This window comes from Balearica regulorum, chromosome 13 (genome assembly GCF_011004875.1).
Source record: "Balearica regulorum gibbericeps isolate bBalReg1 chromosome 13, bBalReg1.pri, whole genome shotgun sequence".
NCBI lineage: Eukaryota > Metazoa > Chordata > Aves > Gruiformes > Gruidae > Balearica > Balearica regulorum.
In genome coordinates this window covers 19365066-19390030 of record NC_046196.1, presented here as the reverse complement: position 1 = coordinate 19390030, position 24965 = coordinate 19365066, and the positions used below count along the sequence as shown (strand labels likewise).

The window sequence follows — 24965 nt, the reverse complement described above, 5'->3', positions numbered from 1 at the left end:
GGATTGCTATTGTTAAGCTCCTCAGCTTTTGTCAGTCACAGGATGAACATGATCTGAATTTTAAGCTTCTAAGATCAGCTGAGCTTGACTGGTTTCATTTCAGATAGCTCTGTGTTAAGAAGGCTTTTACGTAAGATTTTAGATACAATCTGATGTAGATAAAAGGGAACTTACAATTTTTGCTGGTAAGAAAAGCTTAAGAAAATTCTTGAGGCTCCTTAACAAATACTTGTTTCATGTATGGAAATCACATGGCTTCTTTCACCCAAGGAGATCCCTTTATCCCTGGTCAATGCCAAACACCCTATCGGTATCCAAATACCTAACCCCAGCTATCGCTTCCTTGCAGAGTGATTGCAACTCAGTGCACAAGAGAATGCTGCACAGCCTTTTATTTAGTGATGATAGAGAGTTAACCCTAGTGGAAAACACTCAATAGTAATAATAATGTTCAGGTTTTAATAAGCGCTTTTCATTGCTAGATTTGAAAAACACTTTGCAGAGTCTATCAGAATCATTGCTCCCATTTCAGAGGCAGGAAAACTGAGGTAGAGAGCCATAGATGACTCGTGTGGTGTTACAAGTGTAGTGGCTGAACTACAGTCTTTGCAACTGCGTTTTAGTGTTCTAGCCACTGTGGTACGCTGGCTTCAGAGAAATCTCCACACAGTGAACTGAATGGAGTCAGTGGTCATCTCAGTCGCTAAGGGAGACAGGGCTGAACTGACCTGGATGGGATATGATATTTCCAAATGTTTGCATTGCCAACCCTTCCCTCTACCTAGAGATACCCAGTTCTCCTACTCCCCAACATGCAAAGAAAAGGGAGGACAGGGCTGAACTGCTGCTTATTGCTCTCTGTTGCACTCCTCAGCTATCACCCTGAAGATGATTTCTGTGGCTTTTCCCATTTTGTGCTCCACCTGTGATAACAAAAAGACTTCTGACTTCAAGGGTTGGTTGGAAAGGTCAGCAAATACCATGCTGTCTGTGGAAAGGTGAGAGACTTTGTGATCACAAGTGTGCGGCACCCTCACGGTGTTACTCAGGTGAGCAGTGGGACACTTACCTTTGAAAACTGGACAGATTTTCCACACAGTGGCAGCCCCTTCTCGGTTGTACTGTCCCAGTGCTAATTCCATATAGAACAGGGGCATTCCAGCAATGATTAAGAAGAGGATATAGGGAATAAGAAAAGCACCTGGAAAGAGAATAATTGGACATTGTAGTCTATGTTTTGATTACATTTTGCTTTCTCTATTGCTTACCTTTACTGGCTAAAGACAAAGCCACTGCCTTTGGGAAGTAGAAAGGAAATACCAGCAAGGAAGAACCCATGTTCTCTTGTCTCTTTCCTATATTTTTTTTTTACAGTCTCAGAGACAGAACCTATGAAAAAGCTGTAGACCGTGCTTATTTGCCCCTAATGTTTCCCCGCTGCTTTTGGGCTTCAAAGGGGAAAAAAATGTGTCCCTGAAAATTAATCCCTAACTGAAGAAGAAATGATGCTGAACACACTTGCAGAGCTAAAAGGGAAAGGGACTATGAATGGAGGCCAGCAACAGAGGAAAAAAAATGTCATGTGAGTTCCTTTAAGTGTGGTTTATATCGTACTGTGTAAGGTGTCTGCAGGAACCTCTGGATTGATAATTAATCGCTACTAGTCAATCAGAGAATTTGGACTTCCATGGCATATTTTGGTTTTTGCTATAATAAATTCCCTTATTCTTATGAAATGTGATTAGACGACACACCTCTGCCCAACCTAGTACTAGGTTTCACTGCTAGGCCCAAGTTACAGCATCTTTATATTGCAGCATGCCAGTGCCAGGGCTGCTTGCACCTTCCTGGAATACGTAACTTTACTCGACTGAAGATTCTCCTGTGAGTTCATACCACAGAAACTGTCACCTGTGGAAAAATCCTGATGTGTCAGTGCTACTATCAAAAAAAGTGTTGCCAACTGAAATACAAAAGGATCATCTAATGTAGAAAATATCTGAAAATTTCTTAGCTGTTTTATATGATCCAGGTCACAGAAAGGCGACTCGCCCAGGGCATGGCTACATATGATACTATAAAACAATTATAATTGGTGTCATGTTTAATAACTAGATGGTCTGTCAGTCCTCTGCTTTGTGGTAGCTGTAAAGTGTAGCTTTTATTGTGTAGCTTGCTTTTCATCCAGAATAGTTCAATTCATGTCAAATTGTCTGTATAAAAAATTATTAGACATTGTTTTGATAAATAAGGAGCTGACAGAGTAACTGCATATCCTGAATAACTGACTGCAGTCCTTAGGAGTTACGTATGAAAAAGAAACTAGATTGTGAAAATCATGGTTAAATTGTTCAGCAAAAGAAAAACAGCAGCAACTGCCTATTTCTCCTAATAGCAAGTAGTACAAACTTTTGCAAACCTTTAAAATCTGCTGGTTTAGTAATTTGAAAATTTTCCTTGCGAAAGGAATTAAATTTGCGTTGCTTCTAAATATATAAACTCAGAGAAGATATGTGTAGTCTAGAAAAGTATAAAAGCGTGACTGTAGCTATCTGAAACATTCCAGTAAGCAGAACGAATTGCATATTTAAAAAGTACTTCTGAAATTACTGTCGTGCTTTTAAAAGTCTGAGTTGCTCCTTTACCTTGCGTGTTTGCTTTTCACAGATATTACTAGTGTAAGCTGCCTAGCATGACTGTTCAGAGAGGGGAATTTTGAGTATTTGCTGGAAAATAAGAATGGAAAACCAAAGTGTTCACTTAGTCATACCACAAACAAATCTACTTCTAAAAGTAATGTGCTGTGACATGATGGTAAGGACAGTGTATTCAGCATTCAGTCATAAGTTCAGGCATTTGAAAGTTGAAATCTTGCAATGAAACAGAGACAAGGTATATAAACAGAAATAAAAAATAGCTTAAAGCTTTGAGAATGTATCCTTAAAGGTGAATTACATTGGTTTGTATCACTTGGGGGGCAAGAATCTTCTTATTCATTATGTTTCTATGGAGTGTAGTGTTAATGCAACGTGCATTCACATAAGCTATACTACAGTACCAGTGATACATGTTTTAATAATATTTCAGTGTTGTTTGTTAGCTGCTTTCTATGATTGTCATGTTGAACTGTCATAGGTTTGAATGCTGTAGAGAAAAAATACTTGTATTCAACAAATACTTGATGTCCTGCAGTTCTGAGCTTTCTTAGTGTTGAAACATACTCAGCTAAATCAATCTGGGATACAACATATTGCTTTCACTATATCTAGAAAAATTATTTTAGGTGGTTTTACTGTCAGATGTCTTGTAAGTGACAGCCTTTGAAGTGCCATACTTGTCTCGCTTAGTATTACAGCGTGTGGAGCTGACTCACAAACCTAGCTTGTATTTGGGAGGGTATGGAGTTTGCACAGAGTGCTGTTTGATTAACCTTAATGTCAAGAGACTGTGGAAAACATGATGCCACAAATTGAATAGGGAAATTTGTGTTTGAGAAAATGAATTCTGGAGATGTGTAGTGGACGTACATATTAAATGCTAGTTTAAAATATGTGGTTTTTAAGTATGACTAACACCATGATGAACCGTGAAGTGTACTGTACTTAGGCATACTTACTTAAGCGTTGTCTATTTGGCTGCGAGTCATTCCAGGCTTCAGTTAAAGGAGGTTTCTTTCTTTTTTTTTCTTCCCCCGCCCTGCCTCCGCAAGGGATTAATAAGGTGTGGTGTAATTTTCAGCAAAGAGCAGTTACACAGTATGGCAGGGTTGCATAGCTGGGATACTTTTCAGGTAACAAAATGATTGAAGTATTTTGAAATTGGGTTAAATATCAAAGTAAGGCTGCTTAGTCACATTAAGTTGACTTAATGTTTTGGAGACTTCTGGAAACTTCATTTAGCAGCTTCTGATTAGGTAAAAAATACCAAAAAGTCAGGTATTTTGTAAATATCTTGATATTTGCTCTTCTCTTCCTAGCCAATATGCAGAATCAACCTTCATGGTGTTCACTGAACCCTTTCTGAGATCATGGGCACTTTAAAGGAAAACAAAAGATGGTCAAAGTATCGTTCAAATTGCTGCAAACTACAATGGTATGCAAATGCTTATAAACAGCATATATGTGATATATGATCAATCTCACTCTGTGACTGTACAGGACTGATTTGTATACAGTATCTTATGAACAAGAGGTGTTGTTTGGAAGGAGACTTCATACTGTCCTGCATGTGTGAACATCCTGTGGGCCAGGGAGGAGGCAAACCGGCATCCTGGTGGGCCTCTTGCTTTACGTCCACTGGTGTGAATTTGAGCATCATACCAGACTTCTCTGAAGGAGCAGCCTTGCTGCTGTTAATGCCTACCTGGTATATGAGGTCAAAATGTGTTAGGAAGGTGACATGATGCCAGCTGTGTTGTTCTTGCCTGTGCCACTGGCCGCAGAAACTGCTGTGCTTTAATTGCATGAATCCAAGGGGCCAGTCAGATCTGTATAGCCCAGACAGACAGCTGAACTCTTCGGGAGCACACAATTTGGCTAATGCTTTAGATTAGCTTGCCAAGATCTACCTACCTCAGAGAGCTGAGGGAATGCAATCTGTGGGATTGCTGCACCGGCAGTAACACACTGATAGCGCTCGAGGGGATTCCACTCCCTCACTGTGTGATGGGATGAGGCTGAGCACACAGCTGCATCCCACAAGGCAGTACTGGTCTCAGCAATCCCTAATGGTGCCTAATTTCCCTTTACAGTTAAAAATCTGCAGTAATTAACATCTGTAATACAGCCCTCGCATAAGAGCCGTACTTGACTTGCTACTGAGTCACATGCAGCTCAAAAGCCACAGGCTGGCCTTGGACTGTTGCGAATCGCTGCATCTCTCTGTTAACAGATTTCATGAGATCTATATACATCCCTTAAGGTACCAGTGTATACATGGAGTTAAGGCAGCATTGTGTCTTATGCAAAACTAGATTAGGTCAAACCCTCAGCTTGTACAAGAACCATCTGTGTGAAACTTCAAGTGGAAACTTACACAGAAGTTTTTAAAAAAACCTATTACATTTAATTAATGGAGGACAAAATACAAGACAGGCTTTGCATTCCTGTGTTCAGTGCCAAAACAACTTCTTAATTTTGGTATAATAGAATCCACGCAAAGAGTTTCTCCTTCCTCTGTTCTTCAGCATTCACAGCATCCTAGGGGGTGGGAAGCAAAGAGGAATACATCTCCAAATACTCCTCTTAATCCTACAAGGAGGTCTCATCTTGCTTTTAAATACCAGAAAGAAAGAAGCATTAATTTACTAATGACTGACAAAGGAACGTTTAAACAGCTGCTGTTATCCTAAAAGGATTTGTTGATGCACATACAAGCAGCAGGTCAGGCCAGGAGTAGTTGAAACAACTTTGAACTATTTGTGCTTGTTAGCCTTCTGCGTTTGTTACCATGGTTATTCTAGTCAAAATGTTAACTCTGCTAAAACAACAAACTTTGAGCAAATATTGCAGTATATTTTCAGAGAGGAGTGTTTCCAGTATTGGTGCAGGAAAAGAGTCTAAAAACAAAGATCTCCCGATTGGTGAATTGAAATACAAGCTAATCTCTGTATCTGATCCACACCACTTGGTTTTTCCATACAGAATAAATAGTTCTTCAAACTATCAGCAAACAGTTGATAGAATGCAGTATGTTTGCTCGGACAATGAGGACAATGGGTGGAAACTCTAATCTGTGCAGACTCTTGCGAATGAAAAAGGAAGACCCCAATGCAGAGATATTGAAATCTAGATTGTACAAGATTACCATAAGTAGAAAAACTAGGTAATCGGAAAGGCAGGCATTTCTTAGTACATGAATGTGAGTTTGGGCTCCAGCAGACTAGCTACCAGCTGGCTTACACAGCCACTGAGGTCACCTCTGAAGGAGATGAGCTTGAGCCTGCTGCTTGACTCCAGGGAAGAAGGGGTGGAAGGCTAGACCTTTACTGACCTGAGATTAAAATCAATAAGGGTTTGCATGGTACAGCAAAGAGAAGTCAGAGGTACAAAGTAGCATGATGTAACCTCAGTGTCAAAGCCAAGACAATGATTTTAACAGCAGCTGCATGATGATGTTGAGCTCAGCCAACAATAGATTATAGTAGTCAAAAATAACATTTTTCTGCAAAACAGATTGCATGACATACTATAAAAACTTCAGCAGCACTTTGCACATATAAAATCCTCCAAGTATGCAATAAAATCTTCCAAGTATGCAACCTTTTTCATGGAAAGTATTTCTGAATCATAAAACCAGTAGACCTATACCATGGTGAGTGACATGTTTCTTTTGAAGCCCTTATATTTAGCTGCTCCCTCTAACAAACCATTGCTAGATTTGAGCCTATTTATATTTCTACTCTCAATTTGGGCTCAGAGCCTTCAGTTTTTCCAGAATTCCAATTTTAATAGTGTTCCTTTCACTCAAAAGAAAGTGAAAACAAACAGTTTCCAGAAATGGTTCAATGCTGTTCATGGGCTGATGCCAACTGAAGCCTGCATTTTTTCTCTTGAGCCGTTAACCTGCTACTGCCTTGAAATCACTTGAAGTGACTTGGAGTGCAGTGTATTTATAAGCTGATCACGGGGTTGTGTAACAGAAAGGGTTACCCAAGCCCTTCCACGCAAACCTGGTCATCTCTTGGCTTTTTGTTACAAGCGTAATGAACTAAAGAAATCCATTAGTAGCTATTTTGAACAAATTAATGAGAGTTAAATATACCCAGCCACTCAGAGCAGCATGATTCATTCATAAATAACACCCAAGTCATTGGCTAATGTCCTATTTACATATATTAATGAAATGATCACATTTACAACAGTGTGTAATTTAAAGATAATCACAGCGATATACAAGAACAGAACTCTGGCCTATGTTGTTTGATAGGAAATTTAAGAATAAATGAAGAGACATGGTGGGTTTGAGAGAATATAAATCAGGTTGGTCCAAGATGGCCAGTGTGGCAGTGGGAGATCTGGAGCTTTGCAGGAGGTTCCTGCTGATGACCTTCACAACACTGTCACTGCTGCTAGTGTAGGAAATTAAGCTGTTCCCATCTTCTGCTGTGAGTCTGACCATAGAAAGTTCAAAAATCTGCTTTAGAAGGTTGCAGTGATAGCTTTGGATTTTTATATCATGCCTCCTCATAGCAGAGGTGCTATTGGAGCTTGCCCCTTGGTTTCTAAATAAATGAGTTAGCATCAAGGTGAGTTTTTACAGCAGTTTGGTAAAGAAATACTCTGGACTTTGTAACAATGTGAAGGTCTAGCTGCTAACATTCCTGCCCAAATCTATCTTGTCGATTTTGTGTCTTTTTTAACTACCTGCCTGGTTTAAACAAGAAATGAGACTGTGAGCTGGAACATGAAGCCAGCTCGTAGACTGTTTTGTTATGTGATTTATGAAATCCCTATTACTAATGTTCAATAGGAGAGGGTTTGTAGGAGTGGTAGTATCCTCTCCTGGAACAGCTAGCACTGTTGGGAACAAACCAGCAAACTTTCTAGTTCACAACCTCTTCAGAAGGTGCTGGTCAGGGGAAATGCATAGTTCTGGGCTGCCAGATCAGTGTGCAGATGCCTAGCTGGAGAATGCTGCTGCTGCTTCACAGTAGACATGAGCAGAAGCTTAAGAGATGCTTAATTTAGAGGAAAAAATACTATTGTAACATTTTATTAATAGGAGTGTTCTATTTGTGTTTTTTCCCCAACCTTGCAATTATTAAGGCTGGCATAAGGATATAGTCACCTGCAATTGCATATCAACAAAACCACCCATGTAAGGTGTAGGCTGTGCTTGAGATGTACAAAATCAAGCGTCTGTCAAAATGTACCCTGATTTATTGGTGGCAGAACATCCATGGCTAAAAATATTTTTTTAATCAAGTCATCAGAAGCTATTTGCTGGGAGCTTGTGCATCAAGATAAGCAGTTTTTGCTGGATTCCAGCACTAGAAAATCTGTAATAACATAGCCTCATGTGAATAGTTTTTCTTGAAATGTGTGTACTGAAAAACTGTTTTCTGTGATGTACAGAATATAGTCATGTACATGAAAGGAAATGCTACTTCATCAGCTTGAGCTGTCTCTTAAGTGTAGGGAAGTCCTTGCTTGGTGCCAGGGAGATTTTGGCAACTACAGATTTACTTCGGTTCAGATACAGACTGTTAGTCATAGTTTTCTCTCCCTTCTCAGAGAACTTGTATGTTCATTTTTGTGTTTGCTTTGTCTCAGTCAGCTGTAAACTAAAATGAATGTTTCCAAAATTCATGCATCCATCTATTTCGATGGCAGGATGGATTGTTAGATACTTTGATCTAATTTTTTGTCTAACATAAACCAGAGTTTCAGACAAAAAGACATACATCCTGATTTGAAGACACTAGGCAGATCCTTTGCTTCTTTTGGTAGTTTACTTCATACGTGAATAACTTTGGTATTGTAAACAGTATTTTAAAAAAATAATCATTATTTCTAATTTGAATATATCTGGCTTTTGATTGTGGCAGTGCTGATAAATTAAAATACCCTGCAATCCTTTCTGTTTCCCTCCTGTGAAGATGCTTAAGCGCTGCAATCAAGTGTTTCAGCCTTCTTTCTATAATCTGAAGAGACTCAGTGAACTAAACTAACGAATTACAGTGTAATAGTGATTCCTGCTTTTCTGTCTAAAATTCCTGCCCTACAGGTATTTTTTGGTGTAGCAGGTTCATGTATCGGCAGGTTGAAGAGTTACGTGGGGACTTTTTGTACCCAGTTATGGTACCCACTTTCTGAACTGCGTATTTGATGCTTCAGGAATGCCAAATTTATATCCCCAAGGTGTTCCTCCATCTCACTAGAAAAGAGCCTGAGATGAATCCTCTGGATTTCAGTCCCTCATTTAGGCAGTGTTAGTCCTTGTTATGTTCTTTCTGCTCTCTTTCACATTCTCAGGATTGCCCTTGTGGGAGCTGCTTGCTGTCCTGTGTGCGTTGTACAGGGTATCCAGGGGAGACTCAGCTCCTAGTTACGCCACCTGCGCTAGGTGCCTAATACAAGGTGATATGACTGCCCTGGCAGAGCTAATTAGAGCCACAGTAGTAGCTAATGTACACAGTGAGACAAGGCATGTTAAATGTGCTTTGTTCTGCACATGTAACAGTGCAATTTCTGGCTCACAACACAACCTCAGATGGAGGGTGTTTCTCTTAAAGAATGCTTTTCTTTTGAAGGTTGTCAAAATAAAAAACAGGCCCAAAGTTAAGCACCCTCTGGAGAGGACGCAGTACCCTTTTTAGGCAGCATGAGATTCATAACTGTGCCAGGGTAAAACAAAGTGCTTAAGACATCTTAAATCAGCTCTAGACAAGTGCCAGGCAGCTTTCAAGAGGATTAATGTACAAACCAATAGGAGGTAAATGCCTTGAAATTCTGCTAGAGAAGAATCAAGTATAAACACTCTGAGGTACACTTAAAACTTGCCTTACCATTTTGTGATTAATTCAATTTTAAGTTGTAACTCCAATTTTTGGACTCAATGACCAAAGCAAAACATTCCTTTTCCTTCCAGGCTTTATTAGAGATTTATTTGTAATAGTGTAATACTTTCTGTACTATCTTAATCTTTACAAACTCTTGCACAACAGAATCCTCTAAATTCTACCTATCAATAAAGGGTTATGTTCTATCATTGAACTATAAGACAGTTATATGTTCTTATCTGTAAGAATTTTAGTAAATCTAACCTTTACTCTCAGTCATTATAAAAGAAGCCTTCAGGATGATTGTCCTTTCTGATTCCACTAAAGGAAGCAGAATGACTATACTGTTATAACAGATATGGTATATAATATAAGTTTATATAGGGCTTTAAAGCAAAAGGCAAACAGCTACATACACTAGACAGCCATTCTCCAGGTTTTATTAAAACCCGCCTATGTTTTCTGTCAACACTGCTGGGAAGTATTCTTTATGTACAGTTTTCTGGTACATCTAGACATGCTATATAAACTACAAAGTACAGATTTCACACATATTTTGAAATGGATAGTATGCTATCTACCCATAAATAATATTTTCTTATATAAGACAACAAATGTTGCATCAATTTATTTGTAAAGTTTAATGGCTGTGTGTGATGCTGTTAGCAACAATTTCGGCAAATTTACCATTACAGTGTTGACTACTACTGCACAATTGCCTAGAACAGTGCAAACCTCTGCACTCTTATCAAAGATTATAGTTGCTATTGGATTATGCTAAAACTTTGTAAGGTCTGGGCGAGGGTAGCTTCCAAATGGCTGTGGCTTCTTTACTTTGTACCTTTCTATTAGCACTGAACACAAAAATTTCACAAAAACTGTCACAGCATTCTTCACAGAAAACCTTTCCATTTGGAAAAAACCTGTATTTGGTCTAGGGTAGTGCTGGTAATATTCTGTATGCAAGGCAGAGCCATCAGATGGGGTCTCTGAGAATTTGGGCATTGTGGGCACAAAGCAAAACTTTTCAGTAGCATCCCTGCAACAAGTGGACTATAAGAACTACTTCTCTTGATGTTCCCTTGCTCCAAAGGGTAAACTGAGTCTCACCTAGCCCAATATGAAACCACAACACTGCGGCATCAATCTAGCTGTACTGGCTAGCAACACCCTTCCTTCATTTTCTGTCCAACTACTCTCCCTCTTCAGTGGGAATTACTCAAAAAAATTTATTTAAGTTTGAAACCTGAGCTTTATGTTTGTTCTTCTTTAGTGGACTATTTTCCTAATAGGCTTCAAGCAATGAAGCAAATTTTGCCCTCAGTCTAAGCTGTCCATTACATACTTTATCACTGCCATTCTGCACAGGGCCTCCTGGCTTGAAATGCCATAGAAGAATGTGAAAATGACTTCAGGGACCATCATAGCTCACTGCCAAGATGAAGCAGAGGCCTATCAACAGTTTGAAGCAAAATGCTTCTTGTTTCGTCACAGTGCAAACTTTTGCTAGGGCAGGTTGTGGGGCAATTTTGTTCACTGATTACTCAGACCTTATGATAAATCAGTGTGGCTGAGCTTGGTATTCTCAACTTATCACACAGCTATTTTTTGGTTTTCGTACTTCCAACCAGCTTTTAAACATATAACACCTCATGATAGTAAAACAGTATTTAGAAGGAAAAATTTAGGTGATCTTTAAGATCTCCAAATCTCTTAATTTAGGGTTAGAGACAGTGATTTTTGTCATCAGCCTCTATATGCATCAATGAAGGATTAACCTGCAATTAAGGAATAGCCTGGTAACTGTTTTCTGTCACTATCTTTTAGGGAAGAGTCAAGGGACAGAGAGTAACCGATGCTAGCTATATTACTACAACCACCAATATCAAAAGTTCAAAACCCATGGGTTAGGCCCCCAAATAATTTAAAATGTCTTAAAATGTAAGATCTTCTAGTCCAATCCTTTTATTTGCTTGCTGGCTTTTAGTTGTGTACTTGCTTTGTATTTTCCCAGCTCTACTCTTTAGCCTTGAGAGCTAGAAAGCCATTCTTGTCTAATCATTTGTCTCTATGAAACTGTGAGAGTAAAAAGCACTTCTTAAAATAGTACTTTTTTTACTGCTTGAGCCCTACATAGTAGAATGCCGAGGTCATATTCTAACTCATACAGAATAAATTAATTCTGTGTAATAATCACCATCATCCATGTAAGTCCTGACATTTTGCTTATTAGGTAAAGTACTGAGCCATTGCACTGAGTGAAGATCAGTTATTAGTTAGTGGAAGCCTTCTATATCAGTTTAGTTTGCATAGTTTTTTATTACTTTGTTTTTCTTCTCACATAATTCTTAGTCTGGAAATTCTGTCTACTTAGGAGTCCTTAAGAGAGAGACGTCTGTTATTTGGGTTGAAATCCTGGCTCTGGTGACGTCAATGGAAAAAAACCACCCATTGACTTCAGCTGGGTCAGGATTTCTCCCTTGTGGTTTACAGATCTATTGATTTTAACTAAGGCTGCAGAGCCATACATAAATTAGAAACAAACTGCAGAAAAGGAGCAAATAATCAAACTCTTCCCCAAAACAAAATCCTGGAGTGTCTCTGGTCTCACCAACACCTGCCTCATGATCTCATGGACACATCTGCATTTCTCTTTAGAGAGGAGACAAAAGCACTGCACAGCACAAGCTATTCCTTAGTTTTGTGATAAATCTTATAAATAAGATGCTTATTTACAGCTGTAATCACCCCTCAGTTGGGGGCACAAGGTTTTGAGCTTTCTTCCAGCATCAGTCTCATTGGACATCAGTAGACAGGTACAGTCGTGCATGCTGACAAAGAATCATGTAGTAAAGACACTTTTGAGTAGCTGCTAAGCTGTGAACTTGATGTTTTGATAACAATTGACCTTGAACTTTCTAATATTATAGTTAGTCCAATATACTCAATTGTCCTTGCTCACTGAAACTTTTTGCTTTCTATTACTGGTGGTGTGAAATACTGATGCTTCTGCCAAGAAGGCAAGGCACTGAGACCTGCTGGAAGGCGGGTTACATTGATGTTGAAGAAAAGAAAAAAAAAAAGCATGGCTCTATTGTAGAATGGTAGTGAATGGTGTATCTCCATTTTAATCTGTACTCATTTAAAAAAATGGTGTGTTCAGAGGGTAACATCTTGTTATCAGTGGATTGTCTCCTTGCTGTCATTGTGGCCATGCTGACAAGTGAGCTCCTTGATGCCAGATAGGCATCGCTAAAAGCTGCCACTCCTCTAAGGTCCTAAGAAATGAAATGAATCAGGAAATCCAAAAAAGGTCTGTTTAGGAACAATCATTGCTATTACTGGGCAGCTCTGTATTTGAAAGTCATGAGACACTCTGTTAGGTCATCCAGTATTTTTTTTTTTCTATAAATGCAGTAGGTTGCTGTTACATTAATTATCAGGTTAGGATCTACTAAGATCTATGAGGATCTACTGCTCCACCTTGTGGTCTGAAAAAAGTTTTCCGTTATTCTACTCCGTAGAATGGTGTGTCAGAAAAAGTCCAGCTTCTCCCCCTTTTTTTATTAAACTGGAATTTGACCGGAATCAGTATCATACTTTTCCCCGAGATATGGATCTTAAGGACAAGTAATGTGTTGTCACCTTTGGCATGGTTCAGGATAGACATTGCAAGAGGTGTTTGATGACAGAAGAGAAAAAGAGAGAAATAGAAATAAAAGTTATATCAGTGAAGAGTGCCATTCAGTACATGTAGTTCAGAAGATGCAGAATAAATTATAAATAGCTAGCAAAAAATAAGATACACACTACTCAGCTGCTTTTTGCAGTATGTACGCTAAGGCCCATGGTAACAGCTTGTTTGTATGGTCAGTGAGGCAATCAGATAGGGTGTATTCTTCCATGTTGCCGATGGGCCAGAAAATCAGCGGCTTCCCACAGTTCTGCGGAGTTCAGTAAAGATGAATACTATGCAGTTACCCAGCCACAATCCTTCCTGTACATCAATGCCACAGAAGCTGTTTCTCAAACTAACAGGAGTGCTATAGCACGACATGGCTTTTTACTCACTCCGTCACTAATTGCAGTGCTTGGAAATCATGCAATATTTTTTTCCAGCTCTAAAATAAAGACTGTAAAGGAGTAATATTCTTCTGGTGTTGAAATCGCAACTCCTGTGTACTTCAGTGGGGTGGGATCAAACCGGTACTGCTCTTCGGATGCTGGGCTTGTTCTAGGGAAACAGTTTATATCAAAGCTGTCCAAGAAAGGCTTTATATTTGTGTAGTCTAACACTGCCAGTCTGGGAGCATTGGATCCTATTTTGGACACTTAAATTAGCATATATTCTTAAACAATAGTAATAGACAAGCAATAGCAGCAGTTAATGTATTAAGAGCACAGCTTCTGCAGTCACTTGTGCTTTTGGAAGTGAGTGGTTGTGCTCATAAAGCCTTAAAGAGTAGGAGCACTGGGAAAATTACCATCTTCTATAAAAAGGCTTATTGTATAATAAGGGCAGCTTGTCTTACTGCATACCAGCAATTGGAACGCTAGTCATAAAAAACATTTATGGACTGGCAAAAGAGAACTGCCTGCCTAATCCTGTCCAAGTTTTGTTTAGTAATATGTTATCACGGAATTCTGTGCACTGGAAAGTTGGTAGTATGCTTTGGATGAATATAAGTGTAAAGAACTGCTGACAGTTTCTGTTTCTGAATGGTAGACCCCAGTTTGCAAAGTGGTGTAATGTGCTGTCACCTTTGTCATGCTTCAGGAAAGAGATTGCAAAACTTGTTTAAATAGAGAATAGGGGAAAGGAGAAGAAAGAGTGAAAATAAACCAAAGGATATCTTTGACAAGTAGTTAGAGGTTCTTTCCTATGGTCTTCGTGAAGAATAATATGTCACAAGGCAAGAAACTTAACTATTTCCCTTCCATTCCCCCCCCATCGCCTTCCCCCTTCTTTATGGATTAAAGGTTTCAAAATCTGTATAGCAAAAATGAAGTATGCTGAATCTATACAAAAGTTAAGATGCTGAATTATACTACAGTTATCTCTCCAGAATTTCCATGAGAACAGGGATTATTCAGCATTACTGGGGGTCTAGGCACTCTTGGTGCTGATTTCCTGAAGGACCCGGATATCCATCTTTAGGAAGTCAAGTTTGTAGTGTCAGTAAAGCCTTTCATTTGAAACTATTCTGACTTGGCACAAGTGCATAGGATCTGTGCAATTAGGATGAAATCTTGCCATGAAAGGTTCGAGACTTAACTTGGAGGCAGGGAGAAAGAAAGAGGAGATTAAGGAGTTGTAGTTGGAGGAGGGAATTACAGGTTGTCAAGATATGGGTTACAGGCAACTAACATGAATCCTTTGTCTTCAGATGCCCTCAGAAAGGGAAACTGAAGGTTTATAATTAGTGTGATATTCCTGGAATCTTAACATACTCTTCATTGAAAGTGGATTGGGGCAGTGGAGTTGGCCTGAGTACAACTTATTTCAACTTTAAGAATTTCTTGTCACATTTCAAGGCAAGAGTCAGTTGCAAGATCTCCCCAAAATCATTATCATGGTTTTGTATATTCTATATGAAGAATATATACAGAGAGAACAGAAAGTACTAAGAGCAAGATAGTAGTAAAAGATCTAGAACTGTATTACAAAGACACTTCATTTAAATTTATCTCCTGCCTCCTGAATTACAGTATTTTAATATAAATACATCTCTATGTATAGCTTTTATTCGGTTATGGTTTATTATTTTGTAATAGTGCTGAGAGCAGTTAGGTACAACATCATCTAATAATTACAGCATATGTAAATGCTATGGAGTTTACAGTGCAAACTGATATTAGAGAGCCATACTGCAGTTCTTAACTGTTTAATCAATTGGTTAACCTGGGACAAAGGCTTTAGAACTGGGAGTTGTTGATGTGCTTCCGAATAGACATAGCAAAAATGAAGGCATGAGCTATTTGATACTGCTCCTCAGAACTGCTCAAAATTCTTTAAACCATTTGTTTCCATTTTAATTCACAGCAGGAGGTTCAGTAATTTGTGGACTGATTTTAATCATCATTTCCCTCACAGCATATCTAAACACTCACTAAAGCTGTATGTTCCCTCTGATCTTATGTGTAAGTGGTTGTATTAGCATTCTGTTTCATATTGGTGTAAGTATGAGGAGGAAAGTATCTGTCTTGAAAGAAGGTATTTAGACCACTGGAGCTGTATTCACATATTCACTGAACTGACAGACAAGTTTGTGATATTTTGCCAAAAGATGAAAGGGCAATTCTGCCCCCAAACCATGTAGACCATGTCTCAGTCTCCTTAGAGGTATTTTGGCTTCTTCGGTAAAGAAGGGCTGTTGGCTGCTACACTGCTAATATGGCCTTTCTATTTTCCATTGCTCTCAGCGAATTTAATAAAGAACTTAAAAAGATGTTAGTGAGAAAACAGACTAGAAACAGACGAAGCTTAAGTGCCCACTGTTTCAGCTTGAATGAGTATCCAAAACCTGAGATCCCTCACCAAACTATAAGAAACTCCTGTACCTGTTTTAGTAGGTGTTAATATGAACGTAGAAGGCTTCCTAATGCGACTTTCAGAAATGTGACTTGTCCAGGAGGGATATATATCCTGTTGGAATGGCTTTCTAGGGATATTTCAGTACTTCAGTTTCTTGGCAGAATTCAGAAGGGCATACAGGAATGAAGGTGGGGAGGGGGGAGGAGACCTTAAGCAGAGGTTTTAAATTTCCAAACAATGGAACTAAGTTTACTACTTGATGTCTCTTCTGCCTCCTACTTTAGAATAAAGTGCCTCTGAGTGTTCATCAAAATGTGTCCATTCAGCATGCTTAGAAAGAGGTATCTTTGCTTTTGTCGGAAGTGCTCATTTGGTCCACACCAGCGTTTTTATTGTCTTGGTAACACGGGGCAGCAAAAATGGAAAACCAGTTTTGATGATTGACCGGAGCACCCTTTAGATCAGTTCTGAATGCTTGCCCAGCATTAATCACAGGATGGTCCTTTTAAGGTGTAACATCAAGCTAAATACTATGAATCTTGTCTAGAACCTTTCTATGCTTCTGTATCTCTAGAATCTTTATAAAATTGTCAGTCTAAGGGTTGCTACAATTATTGAGGGACAAATAACTTCTCTGCTCAACCAGGTATTTAGCTGAGAGTCCATACAGTGTACCACTTGTACACTATTTCATGGTATCTTACTCCAGAGTCAGAAACTAGAATTTTAGAATTAATGAAAGATTCGGGTGACACTGATTCAGTTCTTCCTTATCAACTGTTCATAATGCTTCATATATAGTAGGTGTATGACATAGTAACCTATAACCCTGCAGACATTACAGTTCTGAAGATTTATTTTGCGGAGGCATGCAGAGGGGAACAGGAAATTTCAGAGAAGCAGCTGGCAACTGGCACGTGAGCTGCAATGCTGGTGAGCCTAGGTGAATCTATGCTCTGTTTACATCAGATGATTACTGGCTGATCAAGGCAAGGAAAGAGAAGTGATGAAGTCACGTGGGAAAAGGAAGAGAGCAACTGTGAGCTGGCCACTGAATCCAGCTCTGGGGAAGGAGATACTGGCACACCACACAATTGAACATTGTCCCCAATGTCACACGATGCCCATAGCTCGTGGCCATAGTGTGGAGATCAGCATAACAGTTTAACCTGTCTGAGGTCACTGGTTCAATGTGCTAACAGGAATTGAAAACCCCTTATTAGGAAACCAAAATCACTAGATTTGCATCTAAGCTTTGATTGATTGATGAGTCAAACTCTTGGCGTAGGCTTTGCAGTGAGATTACTTCAAAGTTGATTTATTATTATCATTATCAATGCTATTTTGGATTGCCTGATATTACAAGGCAAAGGTCATCCACCTTTGAAGTGTGAAGTGCCAGATTATATTCTTTCTCAAAACAGTGATTACATTTGGTGGCAGACACTTGGCAAAATGCAGGGGGCAGAGCCTAGCAGACAGGCAAGGTGCTGCTGGTCAGCATCATAACTTGCTTTTGGCGAGGCAGTGTGCCTGCCAGGCTTACCGTTCTGGGGAAGGTGATACTTTCACAGGTGTCACTCTCAATGTGCGACAGCTCTTGGCTCCTGGCTTTGAGCTAGCCCTGTTTGGGGATATTCGGACTTGGTTGTATGCTGTCTCTGGTACCTGTGCTGTGGATTGCTCAGTCTTGCATTACAGCTTATGGAAGCACGAACAGGAAAGGAAGCATTAGGATAAATTGTAAGATACTTCTGTCTTAAAGTGTGTTGATTACTGGCAAGCTGTTCTTTGAAGCAGACAATTTCTTCTAGAAATACTGTGGTCTAAAAACACTTAAAATAATGCTTCAGAGGAGATTAGAAGTGTATATTATGATGGCTAGAGAGCTGTTAAAATATTTATCTGCAGCTATTCGTAAATTCATGAAAAGCTTAATCTGCTTCTTATGATACAGTAAGTCTCCAGTGACTAATCCGACAATTACATGCCTCTTAATAAGTAGTCTGAACATGACTGACCTTGCAAATACTTTGGCTCACAAAAAAAGTACTTTATGCTGGTAAATTCTTTTTCCACAAATTTCAATGGGAAATACTACTTTTGCCTATGACTATGGAGGAAATTGAAACAAAAATGAATGTTAATACTAAAAGTATCATGTAAAAAGACTATGTTAACTAAGACTGAGCATCATCCTCCCCCACTGTGAGCACATCAGTTAATCATACTAGGCATTACTCAACTTCATTTGGCATCAGTAAAATTTTAGATGTAATCCAAATATCAGGGTAAATCTTTCCCTACGTTGACAAGAGTCTAATTTTAATACTTATTCTTTAATTCAGCATAGCTTCTTACAGAACTGGGGAGCACTTAAAAGGTTGGATGTGCTATAAGGACTTGTTTTGAGTACATTGATGTTGACCACTTAGAGTCATACAGCTAGGGAGTCTCTTTTTTAAAAAGAAAAATGGGCTCTTGCCAGAAATGTTATAGTGAGGATATAGCACTTGTGAGAATAGCCAGTAGAAATGATTGTATTTGATGATTTCTCCAATGACATGCCCTGTTCCTTGAAACTCTCACAAATGAACTGCACAAAAAGTATTTGATTTGCTGCAAACAGTGCTTTTCCTTGGTGCTGTGAGCAGCAGTCAAATACATGTAAGTTGTGGTGTTTATTGATCAGCCAAACTGACAAGATGATGTTTGAGAATTGCCCCTTCTGGAGTGTTGCCTTATCTGCTTAATGAGAGCTTGCAGAATATCACCATCCGTACAGAGCCTCCCTATCATCTCATAAAGTAGTTCAGAGCACATAGTGGGCATGTCCTGCTTCCACGAAGTCAGTGAGGGCAAGATCTCATCCAGTCTGTTCATACTAAACTGTCCTGAAGGTTTTCTGTGGCCTGTTTCATACTATAATACAGCCACTGGATCTGTCTCTGCCCTTGTAAGGCAGGCAAATCCTATGGAACTGATACAAAAAACAAATGCTCTAGCTTTTTAGATCTTACTAAAGATTGGGGATTTTTTTTTTTTAATAGCAGAAGAATGTTTCCAAAAACCACAGTTGTTCATAGAAGGGTTACATTCTGCCATCTATCTTTGTGCAGAAGTCCCATTGGGCTCTCTCAGCAGGCTACTCCCAAAACACAGATGTTTCTGGCTCTTCATTCAGCATTTTAGTGCTGCTGGATGCTTCTTACTCTCTAGCTTTTTGTTACTGGGAGCTTGTTAAAATACAAATAGGATTTTTGTTAACACTGCTGTCTCCAAAGTTACCTAACATAAAAAAGTCTATATAACTACCACTGGGTGGTGTATGCCTCATGTAAGTAAAACTCACTGAAGTAAACTATCGGAGTTTTGTATGTGTGGAACTTCCAGATCTAACCCAAAAGCTTGTATGTCTAGTTTTTAATCAGGAATTTCCCCTGAAGTTTGTCAGAGAAAGAAACTCAAGGATTTGGCTAGTAAGAAAGTGGGGGTGTATATGCATCCATGTCCTTTTAAAATTCAACTTTGAATGAGGGAATGAGTGTATATTTATACTTTCCTTCTGAATTCCTGTAGGTTCTCATGCTTTATTGAGAACCACCTATTTTTACAAGCATGGAAAGGCCCTTAGTGTGTCGGCTGGCATCTTAAATTAATCATAGCCAGTCTTAGGAACATAACAGTCCACACGTCACCCGCATCACTTTTTTTCAGATGTAAAGGGGGATGCCATTTTCTACCACTTCCCTGTCCTTGATGCTGTTGTTCAACATCTAAGAGCATTTTAGAACCTTTGTGGGTGTAGATTTTGGAAGGATAACAAAATTTCTTTTTGCTAGATAGCACAAGCTATGCTAAAAACAAATGTTAAAATACTCTAGTGGTTTAGGACTTATGGCATTGCAACATGCTTCCTTTTCACTGCCTATTTTGTACCCATCTGTTGAAGACGCACAAGTTCGTAATCCACATTTGACTATCTTTGTCTAAAGTCAGCTCTAGTTAAATTGCAGAGGCTGAGTAATTGCTGAGGCTTTCAGAATAAAGAGAAACTGAGGGAGGAGGAGGAAAGGAAACCTTTTTCCTTCCTCTGATTTACTTTATACACGCTATCCAATTCAAGTTTAATCTGTTTTGGTGTCGTGTTCCCCCCCCCCCTTTATCTAGTTAGCTCTTTATAGATATCAAAAGGCAAATTGTAACCCTATTATGCGCATCTTGTGAAACTTTTTTTTTAAGAGCAAATCTGAACATGCTATACAAGTACAGAAACACCACCTGATTTTGCTTCTTTAGCTTGCTCAGCAATCCAGCAAAACTACTAAGATAATGAAATTAAATTCTCTCCATGTCTATTAGTACCTTTATTTTTATTATATCTTCTGTATGGAGATATGTAAGCCAGCAGTTCTATGAAAGGCATTGGATTATTCTTTTGAGGTAGCAAAACTTGCTTTAGTGCTAGAAAGGTTCCCTCCAGCAGTAGCAGTGTGGAGAAAAAAAAAGTTTAAGAATATCTGTAATTTAAGGCTGGAAAGATCACAATGAAATCCAGTGATATGCCAAAGCTCTGCCCATTGCCTCCTGTTCTTTGGTCTTGTAGGAAAATTTACCCATAGAGGAAGCAAGCTCCCAAAGCCAGTTTGAAAGAGAGAAGGGACTGAGTTGGCTTGAAAGTCAGTATACTACTTTTAGAGCCTGAATCTCATACAGGAGTTTCTACTAAATGAAATTGATATATATGCCCAACTTGGGAGGCAATGAATGGAAAGTTTTTAAGGTACCATAGAGACAATTGTTACAAAGAGAAGGAAGAGAGCTGTTAACCAGTCCCTGGCTGTATCGTCATTGCCCACTTCTCAGCACAGGGTCTGTCCTGGAAATTCTATCATGACGGAATACTATTAGCTGATATGCTGATGGCCATACTCTATCAAACAGCATAGGAAAAGAAAAATAATATCAATATCTAGATATGATTAAACTTAATTAAGCCAAACACCATCAAACTGTAAAAATTAGTTTGTCCCCCTATTAGCCACAGCCGATGTGTCTTTGTTAGCTAGCTGTTGTCATCCATGAGAACACCTCCTTAGAAAAAGCCATCAGGATTATCCCATCTTTCATTTTATGGTAACATAAGTCTTTTAAGCACCAGTAAAGGATGTTGTGATATTACGTATGTGTTCAAAAATGACATCCTATGTGTTGATTGAGATGCTTCCTACTGCTGTTTATTCTCTATTGAAGAGCAGAGTAAACAAGTGTTTATAATCTCTATACCAGTAAGCAGTTCTCAGTCATTCTATAGACTTTGATAGCATAGGGTCTCTCTATCTTTGCTTGTAAAGGTCTGATTTCACTTTGATGGTATGGGAGAATTGGTGCAAACTTTTCACCGAAAGGTGCCTCTTGTAGCTGTGAAGTAGTTAGCTTTCTCTCCACTGCAATTTGGAAGTATTTGAATTAAAAGATGCTAATGAAGACCCAGGTTTCTCTAGCTGAACTGATCTAAGATAATACATGGAGACTAAACAAAATGCAAGAGAGTTGCAGGCTGTTTCCTCCTGTGCCTGAGCTAGCAGCAAATTAGAAATGAAGCAGGTTAGGAAATCAAGTCACCCAAAATATGGTAGAAAAGAGTTCAAGCACTCTGGGTGTCACCTTGTGCAGTGTGAGATAGGGGAATATGTATCTTTCCCTAAAAATTACCAGAGGACCCGGAGATCTGGCAATAGTGCGTATGTACTGAGTGGCATGAATGATGCTGCTGCTACACCTGCACCTGACACCACAGAAGCCTGCTGGGTTCATGATGCATTGTGCTGCTGTAGTGTGAATTGCTAGAATTATTTTTGGACATAGTGAAATAAGGATGGAGGTTATTTTTCAGTACTAACTACTTTCTTCAGCCTCTCTGGGTGGTAAGCAGAGAGATTTTCTGACTTCCTTCAGAAGTTTTGGAGGTACTGAACTAGACCAAGTGTTTCAGTAACAGCCCTTTCTATTATGCTATTAAGTTCCAAGGATAGGTGTAATTCCATGTTAACTGATAGGGATTTTCCCATCCTGCATTCCTCTTTTCACAGGAAGCAAGTATTTTATGCTACAAGTGTGAACCATTAGCCTTTATCACCAGGCAACCACATTATCAAGACATACATAACTATCTTACAGAACATGCTTTCTATCTAGCAGTTCTTCTGTATCATTCACCATTCACACACACAGTCCTCCATCTGCTAGGCTGGGTCTGTTAGTCCTATGTGTGATGTGAAAGCACCCCAGGCACCTGCCCGGCTTGCAGATGGTGTTACTCCATCACAGTGTGGAGTCATCACTGACAACACAGCGTATTTCAGGAAGATGAACGGGGACAATGGAGTTAAGGTCTTACTGAAGACGTGCCAGACAATCTGAGCTAACTATAGTTATTGTGTGTAATTTTGTTTTGTGTTGCTGTCATTACCAAACTGTGCAGGAGGTGAGGTTTGGTTTATAACAACTCTTCTACCTACTTTGGAGGGGGGGGATAACCCCAAACTGCAGAATAGAGGGCAGAAATCCTGATCCCACGTTAAAACTGCCCCCGAGAAACCTTTCGGTTGTCCGGCACTAACTTTTCTAGATGCTGTTTTTCTGCTCAAGTGTTTTTCGTTTAGTTTGGGTTTTATTCCCTCTCTTGATGCTATTTTTTGCGAACGAAAAAAAAGTGCTAAGCAGGCTCCAGGGGCAGCAGAAGGCAAATACGCCCGTGCTCAAAACTAAGTTCAACTCCGAGGGGTGTGCGAGCAATCCTTACCGTGAAGGATTTGAGCGGCACCGCGGGGAGCGGCGCCCCGTGTGCTCTCGGGGCCCGGAGCCGCGGCGGGTGCCCCGCTCGCCGGGACGCGCCGTGCCGGCTGGCGAAGGGAGGAGCGGGAGAGCGCTGGGGCAGAGCGGCAGTGCCGCCGCTCCTCCCTTCGCCATCCGGCACCGCTCCCGGGCGCAGCGGGATAAAGCCTCGGCTCTTGGCTTTTCCCCCCGACCGCTCCGGGAAGAAGGAGGGGATGCCGCCCTTGCGGCGGTGCGGCTTTGGGGTTTGGGGCCGGGGAGAAGGACCTCGCAAGCGGTGCTCTTACCCCCTCCATTTTTGTAGCAGAGGTAGGGAAATCGCCAGACGTTGGCCAGGTCCACGGCGAAGCCGATGACGGAGAGGAGGAAGTCGATCTTCTTGCCCCAGGTCTCCCTGTCCTGGGCGCCGTAGTGCGGCGCGGGGGCGGCGGGCAGGAGGTTGCTGCTGGTGTACTGGACCCCGTTGTGCTCCTTCACCAGGATCAGCTCCACGTCCTTCCTCGGGGGCGGCGGCCCCGCGCGGTCCGGCAAGGGGGCCACCACCGACACTTTGCGGTCGGGCTGGATCTGTTTGTTCATCCTTGCCTTAAACATCCAGAGAGAGCGAGCTGAGGAGGGGGAGCGGGCGAGGCGGGGTGTGGGAGCGCAGATAACGGAAGTGCACTTCCCGCTGGAGGCGACTCCGCGCTCCAGCCCGCCGGTGTCAGCGCGGCAGGAGCGAGGCACGGCCGTAATAAGAGCCATGCAAATGAGGCGGGAGAGGGGGGACCGCGGCGCCCGCGCCCGCCGGGGTGCCCCCGGGGAGCGGGGCTTCCCGCGCCCTTCCTCCGCGGGGGAGCGGCCGGCAGCCGGGCGCGGCTGCTCGCAGCCTGCCGAGCCGCGGGCGCACCTGGGACGCTCCGCTCGCCGGCGGAGACCGAGCTGGAGCCACCCGACCCGCGCTGTGAGCCGGCTGAGCCAGGGGAGAGCGGCGCCGGTCGGAGACCCGCACCGTCCGGCCCCGCGCAGCCCCGGCGCTGCAGCTCGTCCGCCGGCGGCGGTTTCACCGTAGCGCTGGGCGGTTGGGCTTGTCCTGCCGCAGGCTGCGGGGCGCTCGGAGCTGCTCCTTCCCGCGAGGGAACAGGCGCGTCCCCGGCCAAGCACTCTGAAAGTGCCGTTAGCAGGCAACAGGTAGAGCTAATTTGGATTGCCCGCTTCCCTTCTTTCCCGGCCGAGCTGCAGTCCAGAGGCAGCTTTCCCCTGTCTGCTAGCCTGGCTTTAGTTAAACGGTAGAATCTGGCTTTCGACAGCAGAACGTGGTGGGGTGCAGGTTGAATGGCAGAGCTGGACACTGCTTATACTACCAAGCCAGGATTGATGGATGGTCGGCTTTGTCTTTCCTGGAAAGAATAGGGCCGGTAGGATTCAGCTGTCAGGTCGAAGTATTTGCAGGACATTAACTATTTGCTGCTATTCTAAATGGGGACCTGGGTCTTTTAGGTGTAAAATGAGCAGAGAATTAGCCGGCAGAGCAACAGTGATTGGTGCCAGGATTTGGCTAAATATTGCTGCAGAAAAGGGTTTTCAGGGGCTCTTCCTGTTACAGCTGTGAGCAGTAACTGTATGTTCAGTGTCTGTTTAGGGAATAAAATTTGAGCACAAAAAGCAGAAACTGGCTTCCCCCTCCTCGATGTTAAATAGCTTCCCTTCCACCTGACGTTGATGAGAACAGGTCAGATGGCAGAGGATTCTTGGTGGTGTTACAGCCTACCATTCTTAGTCACTCTGCTAGGACTGATAATACAGTATTGTAATATGTGAAGAGGTGCTAGTCAGAGTTTGCAAGGAATACCAGGAATGTGAAAAAGAATCCCAACTCCAAGTTAAAGCTTGCATATTGGCATCTGCCTCTCTTCAGGCCACAGACTACAAAGATGCTAGGAAGACAGCTACTGACAATTTGCAGATTTTCTGCCTTCACAAAAAGCTCTCAGTTCTAGCTCCAAGATGCAAGCTGTGACTTGGATCCTAAAACCCTCATCTGGGTGAAGTATTTTAGCAGTGGCTATACAGTTTCAGAGCCATTGCATGCTTAGAACATGCAGCTCGCAT

The 24965-nt window shown here is 41.1% G+C and overlaps 1 protein-coding gene across 2 annotated transcripts in view; it reads right to left on the bottom strand.

Moving 5' to 3' along the window:
* The window catches only part of SLC6A2 (solute carrier family 6 member 2), a 75798-nt gene extending 52180 nt beyond the window's left edge, over window positions 1–23618 (bottom strand). The window contains exons 1-2 of one of the 2 annotated variants that reach the window (XM_075765627.1): window positions 23162–23618; window positions 1070–1201 (exon numbers count right to left, since the gene is read on the bottom strand). In XM_075765627.1, the coding sequence (XP_075621742.1) occupies window positions 1070–1201; window positions 23162–23618 (589 nt within the window). The remainder of the gene's footprint in view (window positions 1–1069; window positions 1202–23161) is intronic. The other variant, XM_075765628.1, reaches the window with a different exon arrangement.
* Between the last annotated feature and the right edge of the window lie 1347 nt (window positions 23619–24965).